The following is a 14,272-nucleotide window of genomic DNA, read 5'->3' as shown; positions in this document are numbered from 1 at the left end:
ATGGGCAGTTCTATACCCTGCATGGTTGAGATCTTTGCTATCCAATAAATCCAAATTGAATTGCACTAAAACCCAGAGACCTAGAACAGTAAAACCTGAATTTTTCAATCACGTCTGTACAATTAAAAAGTAATGTTTTTATTTTCTAATCCATTCGCATAGCACCAACCAAGGCGATCCCACAGAGAGATAAGGAACATGTACGAACCTCCGGCATGAAAGCTTATAGTGACAAGTTGCTTCCAATACAACTAGCAGTACAAGAATGCACAGATTACGTAGTATCCTCTTGCTACAATATTTTGATGTCTCTTTTCAATGTTAAAGGCACTTGCATGATGTAAGAAACAGCACAAGTCCCAAACTACCCAAACTTATGTCATTGTTTTGCTTGTAATATACAACGCAAACACTTTAGCTGCTTGACATTTTCATTACATCAGTCAGTTTGCACCATATCAATCTAAATGAAGATATAAAAAAAAATCCACATTGTTCCAAAAGGGTCAAACATTTATTTATCTAAAGAGAGCTGTGCAAATACCTCCAATTAATTGTATCCAGGAAAAAAAAGACCCACTGTCTCATTTATACTGAAAACATTTTTGCTTCTCTTTTACTTACGCCCCCCATCTGTCAACAAGTGCTTGTAATTTTATTACACTGTCCTGTAGTTTATGCAGACTTGGTATTATTTTACAGAGTTCTGTTAATGGACTGGATAAATGGAAATGCTATTTAAACTGGTCTCCAGATCCAACAAACACAGCTGCAACTGTACTTCTATTTCTCTGCAAGCTTCTTGACCTGGCCATGCGGTGCTCTGTAAGCTGGTCCAAAGAGAAACCGGAGCAGGCAGCAAAGGGAAAGTATAGTAGACCGCTGGCGGCAATCAACCGTGGCTAATCATAATTCATATACACTGAACCCTCTTTTTTCTTTCATATTGCTTTTAGGCTACAAAACAAGCATGCAGCCCCTTTCACCTGGCATCTCATTTACAACTAGAGGTCAAATAATGATTAGTATGCACAGAAGCCGGGGGGAGTGGGCTGCACTCAATATCCATTAGACCAAGCCACATTTATAAAGGCAGCCCAGCGTGATAACCATTCTCTCTCTCCCTCACAAGAGCAGAGTGCTTCTTTACTTTCCTTAGGACCCTAGCAAACACGGTTTTTATTGCTGGTTATTAGTAAAATGTGGGGGTTATCCAGCCCATTATCAGTCAGAAAACTAGTAAAATACTGCATTATAATGAAGTGAGAATGTGCAAACGATATTGTGTCTTACTTCCAGCAGAGGCTCTATGAGACAGGATCTGGTCTCCTATAGATTTGTACTCTTCAGTGGTACTTAGTATTTCCACTATTGTTGATGACTAAATAGGGTGGGAGGTGCTGAACAAACAGACAGTGACTGACACCCCGGCGCTCTTGCTCTGTAGAAATGCAGAGTGTGTATTGGATGATTTATATACACGGACGAAGCCAGAGATATCACAGCAGCCCAGTCTTAGCTTTTTATCCATTATGAGATCCCACCAGAAATTAAAGATGGGGGAGGAGCTGCAGCGGTCTGGGATGGAGCAGGGAGGGAATGTTGTATTGTATTACAGAGTTGTAGTGGAACGTCAGGTTTACACAAACAATGCATTTTTATCTTATTTATATTTGGAAAGGTCAATTTTGGGGTTTAGTGATCCTTTCAGTAATAACCCCCAACAGGGACCTTTTTGGCGAGAGTGCACCGATTATCTGACTCAGAAAGGGGAGTGGCCTCATGAGAATGTGGGCGTGGCTTGAATGATCTGGGCAGGGTTTTGGTGGGAAACAGGCGGGACTTATTTTTTTACCGACACTGCTATGTAAAACGTTGGGAAGGATGCTTTAAGCTTGTATTACGTCTAGCATGTATAGTAACTACGGCCACATAATGGTTGCCTCCACTGTAAGTGAGTGGCCGATGCACATTAAGGGAAAAGATAAATCGCACAGTGTGTTCTCCATTGGGAAGCCACATCATTCATTTTATATAAATTATAGGGTGTTAATATGAGGAGATCACTGAGCTCAAGTAACCATAAACATTTTCTTTTTATCCCCCCTCCCCCTCAAGCAATAGGCTTCATATCACTCGGTTTATGCATTTACATATTCACTAGTGATAGCATACAAGATTCCACCTATATCTTATACTCAATTACTCCATAATCACCAGTAAATGTCATTGTGCCAGAAAGCAAACAAAAACGGCTACTTTTGACCCTGGCAGGAACTTTTTCATGCCACACTTTTACCACAACCCTTTACGGCACCAAATGCCTGTAGTACCATGGGTATGTGTGTGCTGCAAAAGTCTCATTATACAGCAAGGAACAGCCTACTTGTGCTGGTTATAAATCAATGCCCTTTAACCCATTCAGCACCGGGGGTGGTGTATACCTCTATAGCCAGACCTTTTATCATAGTTTAGTCTGTTTCAATTACTTTTTATTTTCTCGTTCTACCCAAGCAATCGTTTTATTGTTTTCAGGCATCTAGGGGTTTCTTGTGGGAACATATTGATTTCATTTAATTTCCATTACCAGGGAAAAACAGAAATCAAGAAAAAAAAATATATACTTTTCTAAAAATTTTCCCATGATCTTTATACATATTCAGAACAATCCCAACAAACCAACAATTATCCTGAAATGTATTAGTCTAATTGTACAAAATATAAGGATACCATATATCGTACACATCATTTGAACCATGAAAAGACCTTTAGGAGTCATAAGAGGAGAAAGTAGATGTTACCTATGTTTAATTCTAGTAAACCCAAAGCAAACTGGATCTACTATTTTACTATTTACATACTGTCTATGAAGCACTTTACAGAAGATATTTAATCAATCATTCACCCCAGTCCCTGTCCTGATGGAGCTTACCTTCTAAATTCCCTAACACACACACAATATATACAGAAAGAAGCCAATTAACCTATCAGTATGCCTCTGGAGTGTGGGAGGAAACCCCCACAAGCACAAGGAGGACATACAAACTCCACACAGATAGAGGCCCGGTGAGAATTGAACCCATGGCTCCAGTGCTGGGAGGCAGCAATGTTATCCAGTTTGCCACTGTGTCTATTAGTAATTGTTACCCTTACAGTCAAGTCTAATAGTAATGTCTTGCATGAGGGAACAGATCCACCCATCTCAAGCAAGTTACCATGCGTGTCTACCAGGTACCTCTACTGTCACATGGTGCAGTCACTGATGTTATTGACTGCATCAGTTTTGAGCACTGTGTTCATAATGCCTGGCCAGGAACAGGACAAGATGCTTCTGATGGCTGTCATTAACACAAGAGCGACAAGCCCTGCCCCCATTCCTTGGTGATGCTTAAAAATATCAATCTGCCAAATGTGACGTTGACCAAGTTCGTTCTGTGCGATTAGAGAAGGTGGTTATCTTATATATATAAATCATTGGTCTGTTTGTCTGTCCGGTTATGCATTTGGACACCCATGCACAGAATGGGATGAAACCAATGCGAGTTGGTCCAGTTGGATCCTGGCCAGATTTTAGGGGGGTTAGGGTCCCGGTCGGACCTCCCGTGGTGTAAGTTGGGCAGAACTTTTACCTGGGGAGTCTGTTCTGAGACTTCCACTGGATGGATTTGGACAAAAACATTAGACTGGTAACATTGGATCCCAGGAAACATACTATGGGTTTAAGGTACCGGCTGGACCTCCCGCTGGTGTATGCTGGGCAGAACTTTTACCCGGTGAGCCTGTATTGGGCCTTCCACTGGATGGATTGGATAAGATTGGATAAAATTTCATATAAAAACAAAAACGACACTGGGCAGCCACCTCATGGGTGTGTTGTTGGGTGTGTTACATCCAACTCATTGATAACTTAACCTAAAGATTTAAACACGGGCAAGGCTGAATACTACAGCTAGTGATTCATACATATGGAGTGTTGTCACACAGGCGTTGTAGAATGAAGCCCGGGGACTAGCTTGAAATGGGCAGCAAATGGGTTCTCAATCTATGTCAAATTAAAGCCACATTACCCCTAAATCTTTAACAGCTCAGAGATGATGTCATGAGACTTTGGTGATAACATGAACAATCTTGGGTATACTAAATTTACAGCTAAAACATAATGTATATGTCTTTTATTGTCAGTTGCTTATGCAATTTCATTTTGCTTTGCCAAAAGGAAAAAAGAAAAGACATAATAAAAATACTATAAACTGTAATGAGTAATCTTGTATTGTCACATGAAATTTAAGCTAGTTTTTGACTCAAGACACCAATTACACAGCACAAAACAGGATCTAGAAGAATGGACTCCTGCCATTGTTACTATTTTCTTCTTAACAGAGGTTTTGTGTGGCATGTTACGTAGCATTGATTCCACTGTGCTTCTAATGTGCTTTTAGTAGATATTTGTTTATGGTCTGATCAGCAATAACCCTTGGGCAGGGGAAATCTAACACCACAGAAACCATAGATCAACATATACCATGCTAAATTAATGTATTATCCTGTGTACAACTGAAAAGCATTATGAGGGGCTAACCACACCTGATGCCAGCATGTTGGAAGCCACTATGGGCATATTTCCCTCTCGGTCATTACTCTACTGACTCAGTGTAGACCCTACTTTCCTGGCAGTGCAATCTAATAATTGGAACACTCTGAGCTTCTATTGTCACATGGTTACTGCTACAACCTGTCAAACAGACGCAAGAGGTTTTACAGGGCCTGATCCATGTTCAGATGCGAGTTTGTCTGCGTAGCGTATCTTGCATGAAATAGCTCTGCGCATTACCAGAAGCGGACATTATGTCAATGAACACAATTACAAGCAATTCATGGCTGAAAGCAAATGACACTTATGACCGCCTACAACTTGAGGGGTGGAAAGGGGTAGACTAATGTAGGTAATGTACAGTAAGGGCGATCCAACGGAGAGGCGACTGATTCAAGTCCTGGGTGTCTCAAAAGTAGGCTTGTTTCCACCAGTATCATTTGTACCCATTATAGGACGGTGTTAGTGCCTCATGACAGTGAAATGACACGGCATAGTATTGTAATGATAAATCACTTTTACACTTATGTGTGCCAGTAGCCATCACAGAACAACTGTATACAACTAAGATAGACTATACAAACACATTGTATGTACAGTATGGATTGAAAGCATCTTAATTCAAGTAAATAATGTAAAAAAAAAAATTGAAATTTAATATTTATATAAATTATACTGAGTTATTTTACAATCATTTTTTTTCTGTGATTTGATGTAACTTTTTAGTGAACAGATACCTGTGCATATCCTGCAGTCTCTTCTGTGTCTGCATACAACAAGTACAGTTTAGGTAGAGAGTACTTACACCCAGTTTCAAATGGAAACGTATCCTCAGATACGCGCCCTTTTTTTTAAACATGCAACTTACGTGCACGTTGCATTTGAACATGAATCAAGTCCCAATTGTTGTTCACTACATTAATATCACTGGACATGCTTAACACTTCCATTATACCTGTTGTAACAGCATTGTTGAATGTTACTTAACCTTTATCCTATATTTTCAATTGTCATGAGCAGGAATGCAGATAAGGATCAGGAAAAAGACATCTGGGGATTGAAAAGGTGCAACTAACATGAGCTCACCACTGAGATATTGTAATGGAACACTTCATTTGTAAAGAATTGTCTATGTGTTATGGGCAAGAACTTTACTTAAAAAGCCATGTGATAATAGTTGCCAACGAAAAAATTCCAGGGATACTGGACACCGCCGATTACAGATATAAATTCTCACACACACACACAGCAATATCACCAGTGACCCGCTAAAATTATTAGCAGTGTGTGCGTGCGCGGACAGTCTCCCATGGGATACCGTTCCTGAGCGTCACAGCCGGATCTGTCCAAGTTGGCTACCCAGGTGTCTTGCAAAACTGAATACAGATCACATGACTGAATGCCAGGATCACCCTGTCTGGCAAGTTTAACATGTATTGCCATCCATACAGATACAGGGTACCAGACCCCACATGAAGAGAGGGAGGCGACAGAGCGAGAGAGACTTACACACACTTTTGCATCCTATTTTACTGTCCATTTAACAGTGTCTTTGCAGGTCACATTCTGTGTGTAGGTGACAGGCACACTTCAAGGACAACCAGTAGGGTGTTGGTGATATTAAAATATATATACACAATACGTAATGGGTTTTAAATCAGCTATTTACTATTATTCAGGCATATTTCTCATTAGTAAAAGAAAAGTGAATTGCAACGAGAGGCAGAACAGTATTTCAGTTATCAGTCGGACATGTGTAGAAAATAATACTTTGCAATGTAAGATTCATACATAAAATCCAAGAGCAAAATTAACAACATCAACACCAAACCCCCAACGTTCCAGCAGAGGTGACACCACATAGTACGAGCGGAATGGTCTACCAGTTACACTGCGTGTCACACACTGACGTATATATAATACTTAGGGGGGTACTTACAGTCTGTAGAGCTTGGGGGTCGCCAGAAAAAGCAATTCTGGAAATACCTGAAGATTATTTCGATTCAAACGCCTAAAAGAAAAACAAGAAATAACAGAATCATAAATAACAAATACTGTAATCCCATGTTTATTAAAGTGAAGAAAGTAGAAGAATATTTATTCAGCGCAGCGTTGTCTGCCCACTGATATTATTAATTTATATTTATAGGGCGCCACTAGGTGTCCGTAGCACCGTACAGTACGGCTTGAAAGCATCTTAATTCATGTAATTAATGTAAAAAAATGTAATCTGAAATTTAAAATTTATATAAATTAATAGGTAATGGTTACACTTTAGTCAGATCTGTATCCTGAACAGATTGTTTGGAAGAGTCCACATTATTAACAATTATTTAATAAATTAACCTAAACTCTTGTCGACCCATAGATACATTTATGTATATGCATTTACCTCTAACATTAATCAGGACCTCTTTATTTTCTAAATTTTACCATTAATCTTGGCAGCAATAATTTGCAGATTAGACATTTATTTGCATCCCTAAACATCTGCAAAAACATTGTCCTATCTCAGCTATACGTTGACAGATATAGATGCATTTTACAAAGAACATCATAATTTAATATCCAAGAATAACCACAATAACCAGTTCATTTAATATATTAAAATTTCACAGTACCTAATGGGAAAAAAAATATCATTAATTAAACTGAGAAAGATAGAGACACATGTACATCTCTCACCACAAAATAAAAATAACTTGTCAAAGGTTTCTCAATTTTAGTGTAATCAGTTAATCCACCTAAAATACAAACTAAGCCATATTTGTAAAACGGTTGAGAGGCTCCTGGTTTATACCAAACATATGAATTAATAGTCTGCCATTCTGGCTTAGAACAATACATGCTTTAAAAAAAATGTGAAGAATGTGTGCATGGAATCCTGCCTGCAGCTAGACAATGAAGTAAATTAAAGAACAGCGCAATAAGAGTAGCGAAAGGCAAAGGAGTAATATCACATGGCCTGTGTGGAAACCCGGGATAAACTATTTCTTCCCAATCCGTCCTGGACTGGAAGAAGCATCCAGCAAACGCTGTCAAGGAAGGATACGTACAAAAATAGACATGGGAAAAATAAACAGCCATTCTGGCTGGGAATTTGTGAAAAGGTCTGGAAAGAGTTTCTCACCATCATTTCACATTAATGTCCACAGAAGGAGTTCCACTAGTCTCCATGGCATAATGTGCTATAGGCTGCGATTTTAAAATGCCATTCTGATTGATGCTAAAGGCTCAAACAATTCATTAAGTGAGTCGAAGAATGCCAATAGTATGTTGTAATGTATGCAAAATACACATGGACAGGTAGATCCAGCGTGGAGCGACAATGTCAGGTGGTGGGTGGGCATCGCCCAACACTAATCTGTAGCAGTCACCAAACACACTGTGAAAACCCCAAAGCAGCAGGATACGACTACATAGAGGACATAACGTGCTTAATAAAGGGTTTTAGGAGGGGGTCACACTGTAGCTGTATTTTGGTTACATGGATTCTATATAAATATATTACAAATATTAGGATTGCTTTACTTGAATAACAAAAATATTACTCGATGGACTGTTAAATTGTACTGTGTACAAGTGGAGCTTATAATCTAATTTCCCAACCACAGGTTTGTACACACACACACACACACACACACACACACACACACACAGCACACACACACTGAACAAACAGCCACCCAGACAGCACCCTAGTGAGAATAAAACCCAAGGCTCCAGCACTACCAGACAGCGATGCGGTGCCACCATGCAGCCCCGTATTTATAAGTAATGAATAAATAATTAGTATACACACAAGACTACCATTGATCGTCATCATAACCTACACTATGGACATTCCAAAATTTCCTACTCAAGAGTTTAATTACAACAGAGATGAAAATGTAAGCAATGATCCTACGTACTATCTATAATTAGCCTAATTCTTTATGAGGGGGGGGGGGGAGTGATTACACAAGGAAAGTATAGAAAGTATTGTATTACAGTATAGTATAGTAGTCATTCATAGATGTATTAACTACTGTAAATAATATCTGTATAAACAGTGACTTCTGATGTCATCAAAGCAGTGTTCATTAGGAAAACTTATTAATTATATAGAATAATGGATCCCCTGCTGTAAACTATTACAGATATGAAAAGGACCTCTGTGAGCTGACCTACAGCTCTGTGGTATGATATTGTGTGTTGGTGACTTCTAATATAACCTACAGTAGGTAGCAGGAAGTGCAGTATCCCATATATATGAAGCAGTCTCCACAATTTACCACCAAGAACATACATACATACATACATACATACACACATACATACATACACACACATGTATACAGTGCTAAAACTTAAATCTCGCTCCAATTGTCCTGTAGATAAAATCACACTACTACTAAGAAGTACTTTACTTCGTGTAGATTCTGTCACTTCCCATCTTTTTTTTTTGCACACAACGGGTAGAGCCTTGCAGGTCATGTTATAATGCTCACGTACATGCGCTAATGTTTGATAGACTCTTCCCACAGATTTAGCTTATTAGATTTACAAAGCAGTTTGTACAGAAACTGGTCCTAACACGGGCCTTTGTTCGCTACGTTCAATCATAATTTGCTAATATAAGAAGTCAGTAGCTGCTTCTCTTTCACTTGGGAATAGAAGCGAAGTCTTTTCTCCGAGTCTCTTGTTTAGCCAACGCGTGAAGGGAACTATATCTGTAATGTATCTGTAGGTTGCCTTAGAAATGGTTCTGAATTCCAGGGTCCCAGGGAGATGAATTGGTTGTCAGATAACAATGTACCTCCATCAGATGGACTTGGCAGTTGTAAACAAAAGGGATTCTTTCGACTTTTCCGCACAAATATGAAATATTTACTCTTGGCCAACAGCTGGGAGCCGCTATAAAAGAACTGTTCATATAGAACTTGGTCTCCATTCAAGAAACCAAAATCTTCTGTCCTCCTTTTCACAATTCTCAGACAGTGGCTTCTTAAAGAGATCTAAGTGAACCTCTGCACAAAGAGAACGCTGACCCTGGTACGCTACAAGCTAGCGGAAAGTAGACTGTAATAATAATCTAACTTGAAAAATGGAGCATACCTTGTAAAAGACAATTCACTCCAAACAATAAACAGACTTTTACTTTCTCACTGTGAGAATCAGAGGAGAACGGGTTCACTGGCAGAATTTTACTTGTATGTTATGTATATTCTACAGCCTATTCTGTAGCCAGCTATAGGACTGTACTATGTGGGCTGAATTCCCAATCCTTTATAGTGCAGCCACTGCTTACACACAGTAGAAGCAGGCATTTTATGGACTGAACTTACATTTATGAAAATGCAATTCACCAGATACCACCGAAGTACCATGTGAGGGCACAGTATGAAGGTAGCCAATTTGTTAGCTAAACAAACATCTGGGGGTAAATGTATCCAGCTTAGAGTTTTCCGGTGGGTTTGAAAAGTGGAGATGTTGCCTATAGCAACCAATCAGATTCTAGTTATCTTTTTGTAGAATGTACTAAACAAATGATAGTTAGAATCTGACTGCCGGAAAACTGGTGAATTACACACAAAACTTCGATATTCTGTGGTCTATTTCAGATACAGCTGGAAAGCCGCAGGGTTCTCTGGAAATAAGATGCAAGGGGCGCTCCATTGGGGCTGGTAATAAAGACACTTGCGAGATAAGCATGCGAGTTGGATTAGTTGGCAGACACTGTCCAGGCCACCTCATATGACTGACCTGTCTATGTGTGAAACAGATGAGAAAGCGCTGGAGGCTAAAATCTGAACAGTACAATAACGAACAGCAGGAGAGATGCCGCATATCAACGAGGACACGGCACTCGCAGACATTCTAATTTCCTGACAACATGTCTGCATTATCAGCTGGAAAATATGGGCAGAAACGTCTACCAGGGAACTAACAATAAGAGAGACATCAGGATCAATGGCTTAAAGTGCAACTGAAGTCAAACAAGTTATAAATCAGAATTATTCTTCCAATTCTCTCCACAGATATTCTTTATTACAATCACAGTGATTAACTGTGATCTGCTCATCTAAAGAACAGTTGAATCTATGAACCTTATTTCATATAGAGGTGCGTATGACACCACAAACACTACTCTGTGCTGCAGGGGACCCTGCGCCTTCCACCATATAACTCTCAGTCTGTGGCCTCCTGATTTGTTATATTCTCCTCTTTATATCATGTCACTGCACCTGTCCTCACATACATAACACTGTCTCACAATAATCTGTGCTGCTGTGGACATTCTGATTGTCTGAACGGCTACAAACTATTCTATGTACTCCCACTAGAAAACAGAATGTACAAAGATGAGAACTGGGAACACCTCCAATGCGACATGGCCGCACACCCTTCTCGGGTGTGCCACGGCGAACGCGCTCTTTAAGGCATAAATGTCAAATTTGCATGCAGTGTCTTACTTGCTCCTGGTAAGACTGACACAATTTTGCAGGGTTTATTATTGTTGAACTAACTAGCCAGGTATGTTTGCTTCTTGTCCTCCACTTTTAAGGAAGAAATTGATTACCTATTGACAGCAATACACACAACTGGCCGTACAGTTGTAATTAAGTTATATTTTTATTTATAAAGTGTAATCACAATGACATTCACGCCAGTAAGAACAGATAGTAAAACCATACTTCAGGTTTTAGCCACGCACTGAACGCGGCCTCATGAGAATTTAAAAGGAAATGTAACACTAGATAGGACACAGAAACATACGAGATAAACAGGGCAGAGTTTAGGTGTCAGACAGTAAAGGTCTGGACAACCAGACCTGGCCTTATCAGCAGTGTGTACAACACTTTCTGTAGAAGTTCATGTGATGGAGAACAGCACCGTTGTGCATTTTACACCAGAATTGTCTTCTCTTCAGAAACATATCAGGTTCTCAGTTCAAACTTTCCGACAGTAAAAAAGAACACCGCTACAATTATTGTCATAAACAGCTGTACGAGACCGTTTTGTCACTTAAACAGTTTTTAATTTGGTTTATAAGAGCCTCCTGCTCCATGTAAAAGAATAAATTGAAATGTGAAAAGTGAGTAGCAGCCAACAATGTGCCTATACTTAGCCTGGTGACAGGACTACACACAATATTACTTTGAGAACTCTTACTGCAGTCACATAGATTCCCTTCCAGGTTGGATGTAGGAGGATCTCTATTGAGAACACGTGTAACTGGAGTTCTCCTTTAAATGGGTTGCCCTGATTTATTGTATTGTTAATAAGTGTGATTAACGGACTTCTCACCATCACTGGTCCCCTCTGTGATTAACAGCCCCAGAGCTACTGAAATAATAGCGCTGGAACTATAACTATGATGCCAGTAGTATCAAGTTCCAGGTAAGGGAGTTTCTGTCTATTGTTACCCAACTGGGAACTGAACGATCTTATGATAGATAACCCCAGATCTGTTATCTGCGCTAGTAGCGGGACTGTCAGCGTGATCTTGGCAGCGTGGCATGGCAGGTGTTTCCCACCACATCTGCCCGTCCAGAGGAACTAGAGGAAACAAGTTCACTCTGAAGCCCAGCCAGGCAGAGGACAGTGAGATGATGAATTGTAAAGTACAAACACCCTGGGCCGTACTTTGAGTTATTGCCGGGCACTGTAAGTGTATACACACTAACTTAGTAAATGTACACCCAACATTCTCATGTCCGTCACAGTGATTGACAACCTGATAGACTTCAGGGGCCACACGGGCATTCTAACCTTTAAAAAGGGCCGCATATTACCCTTATTCTCAATAATAAATTTAAACCGTACATTTAAACAAAGAAAGAGGCACCTATCTGTAATAACCTATCATCTGGTATTTTCAGCAAGTGTTAAGCTATAATAAACTAATCTGACAAAGCAGGAAGGAGCTGGGGTCACAGGTGAAGGCTCAGAAGACCACATGAAGCCCGAGGGCCCATCGCTGATCTATCCAATATTCCCTTTTACAGTATTTTACCAGGGAAATAGGTTGCTGGTAAAGGCAAAATAGCAAAGAAAAAAGTAAAAATTTAGTAAAAAAAGTTAGTATTTAAGCTGCCCCTTCAACAGCAGAGTCCTAGTTGTATGACTACTTTGGTGTTGTACTTACCATATAGGCAAAGAACACCACAACCTAATCTGAATCCATAGCTACACCCTGTCACTCTCAGATCCACCCACCTATACAACAGTGAAACTATGTGCTCATATCTGCAAAAGCAACATTCTTCTGCAATAAGCCATGTGCATTACAATGAGCATAGAATTATTCCTTCATCGAACAGAGACACAGATGAGGGAGAAATATATATATATATATATTATATATGAACTATATTCAGAAAGGTCGATGAATCAGGCACCTGTCTGCAAATTATCGACCTGTGGGCACATATTATACAATTTTATTTTAAGCCATTCTAGGGGCAGATTCATAAAGCAATGGCAAACTGTATTTAGGTGCATCAAACTCCTAGAAAAACACATTATGAAAACATGTAATTGATGATAAGACACATCTATACCTACAGCACACGCTATAAACATATGGGCCCTCAATTGCTCTGAACAGACTGAGAAAGCCGCTTACCCATGGCTATTCAATGCTGGCACGACAAACCTTCCCTCCAGCACAAAAAACACCCCTATGGAAGATGCTGTATTTGGAAAACAAAAGGCTTAAGGAATTCGGCCATGAATAACACCTTACCACACAGGAAGCAGTATGAGCGAACACAAACTAAAAACAACTACCTCTACTATGTTTCACCATCCGTGTATATACATGATGTACAATATTTAGTGTTCATCTACTTCGAGGATGAATTGAGGATCAGCTAATGCTGATTCATAATGAAGGGATTGCATGAAGCATACACTTCATTGAGGAGCGACAAAATAAGCGTCTTTTACGAACAACAAATTCTATTTTGTTGATGTCATGTGCAGATTGATTTTTCAGGTAATGTTTCCAAAAACCACGAAGTGAGCAATGACCTTGAAATTCGTTTGAAAGACAATTTTATGAAGAAACAGTTTTTGTGGATTCTGAAGATCTTCATGGGTCCTTTAATGTGCTGTACTTCCAAGGGACTGTACTTTAGACTTAGAGAGAGGCGTCAGAGTGTAGAGCTTCCATCGTCGTCTGTATAAAGACAGAGGACGGAGAACGCAGCATCTAGATATCAATAGACTGGAAAGAGGTATGGACTTTTCCATTACAGATATAACATTATCATCCTTTATTTATAGTGCTGACATATTACACAGGGCTGTCCTTTCATGACAGAAACAAGTTACATATAATAACATGAAACAGAAGGTAAAGATGGTTCTGTCTAAATGAGATTATAATCTACCACTTGATACATACGTATCATACAGTATAACCCAAATACAAAGCTAGACGCAGCTGACGGTTTTCAGTATGTACACAACACTTGCCATATTATTTGCCACCGCAGCCAAATGAAATACTTGCCTTTGGCTCAGTTTGCAACGGTCAGCAAAATTAGCTCTTCCATGCATAAAGAACCTATCGCCCACCATGATCAGCGTCAAACAGCGGCCATGAAGAGCAATAGTTGTTTAAGTAAAGTTGGGCTCAATAAGAGTGCTGTCCAATGTGGTCACTCAAGTGTGTTTCCAACATGGCAGACA

The 14,272-nt window shown here is 39.6% G+C and overlaps 1 protein-coding gene across 7 annotated transcripts in view; it reads right to left on the bottom strand.

Moving 5' to 3' along the window:
* The window catches only part of SLIT2 (slit guidance ligand 2), a 216,233-nt gene that overhangs the window by 194,642 nt on the left and 7,319 nt on the right, over positions 1–14,272 (bottom strand). For all 7 annotated transcript variants that reach the window (XM_075194722.1, XM_075194716.1, XM_075194717.1 and 4 more), the window contains exon 4: positions 6,531–6,602. In XM_075194722.1, the coding sequence (XP_075050823.1) occupies positions 6,531–6,602 (72 nt within the window). The remainder of the gene's footprint in view (positions 1–6,530; positions 6,603–14,272) is intronic.

The sequence above is a fragment of the Mixophyes fleayi genome, chromosome 1 (genome assembly GCF_038048845.1).
Source record: "Mixophyes fleayi isolate aMixFle1 chromosome 1, aMixFle1.hap1, whole genome shotgun sequence".
Taxonomy (NCBI): domain Eukaryota; kingdom Metazoa; phylum Chordata; class Amphibia; order Anura; family Limnodynastidae; genus Mixophyes; species Mixophyes fleayi.
This window is presented reverse-complemented; position numbering and strand designations above follow the sequence as displayed.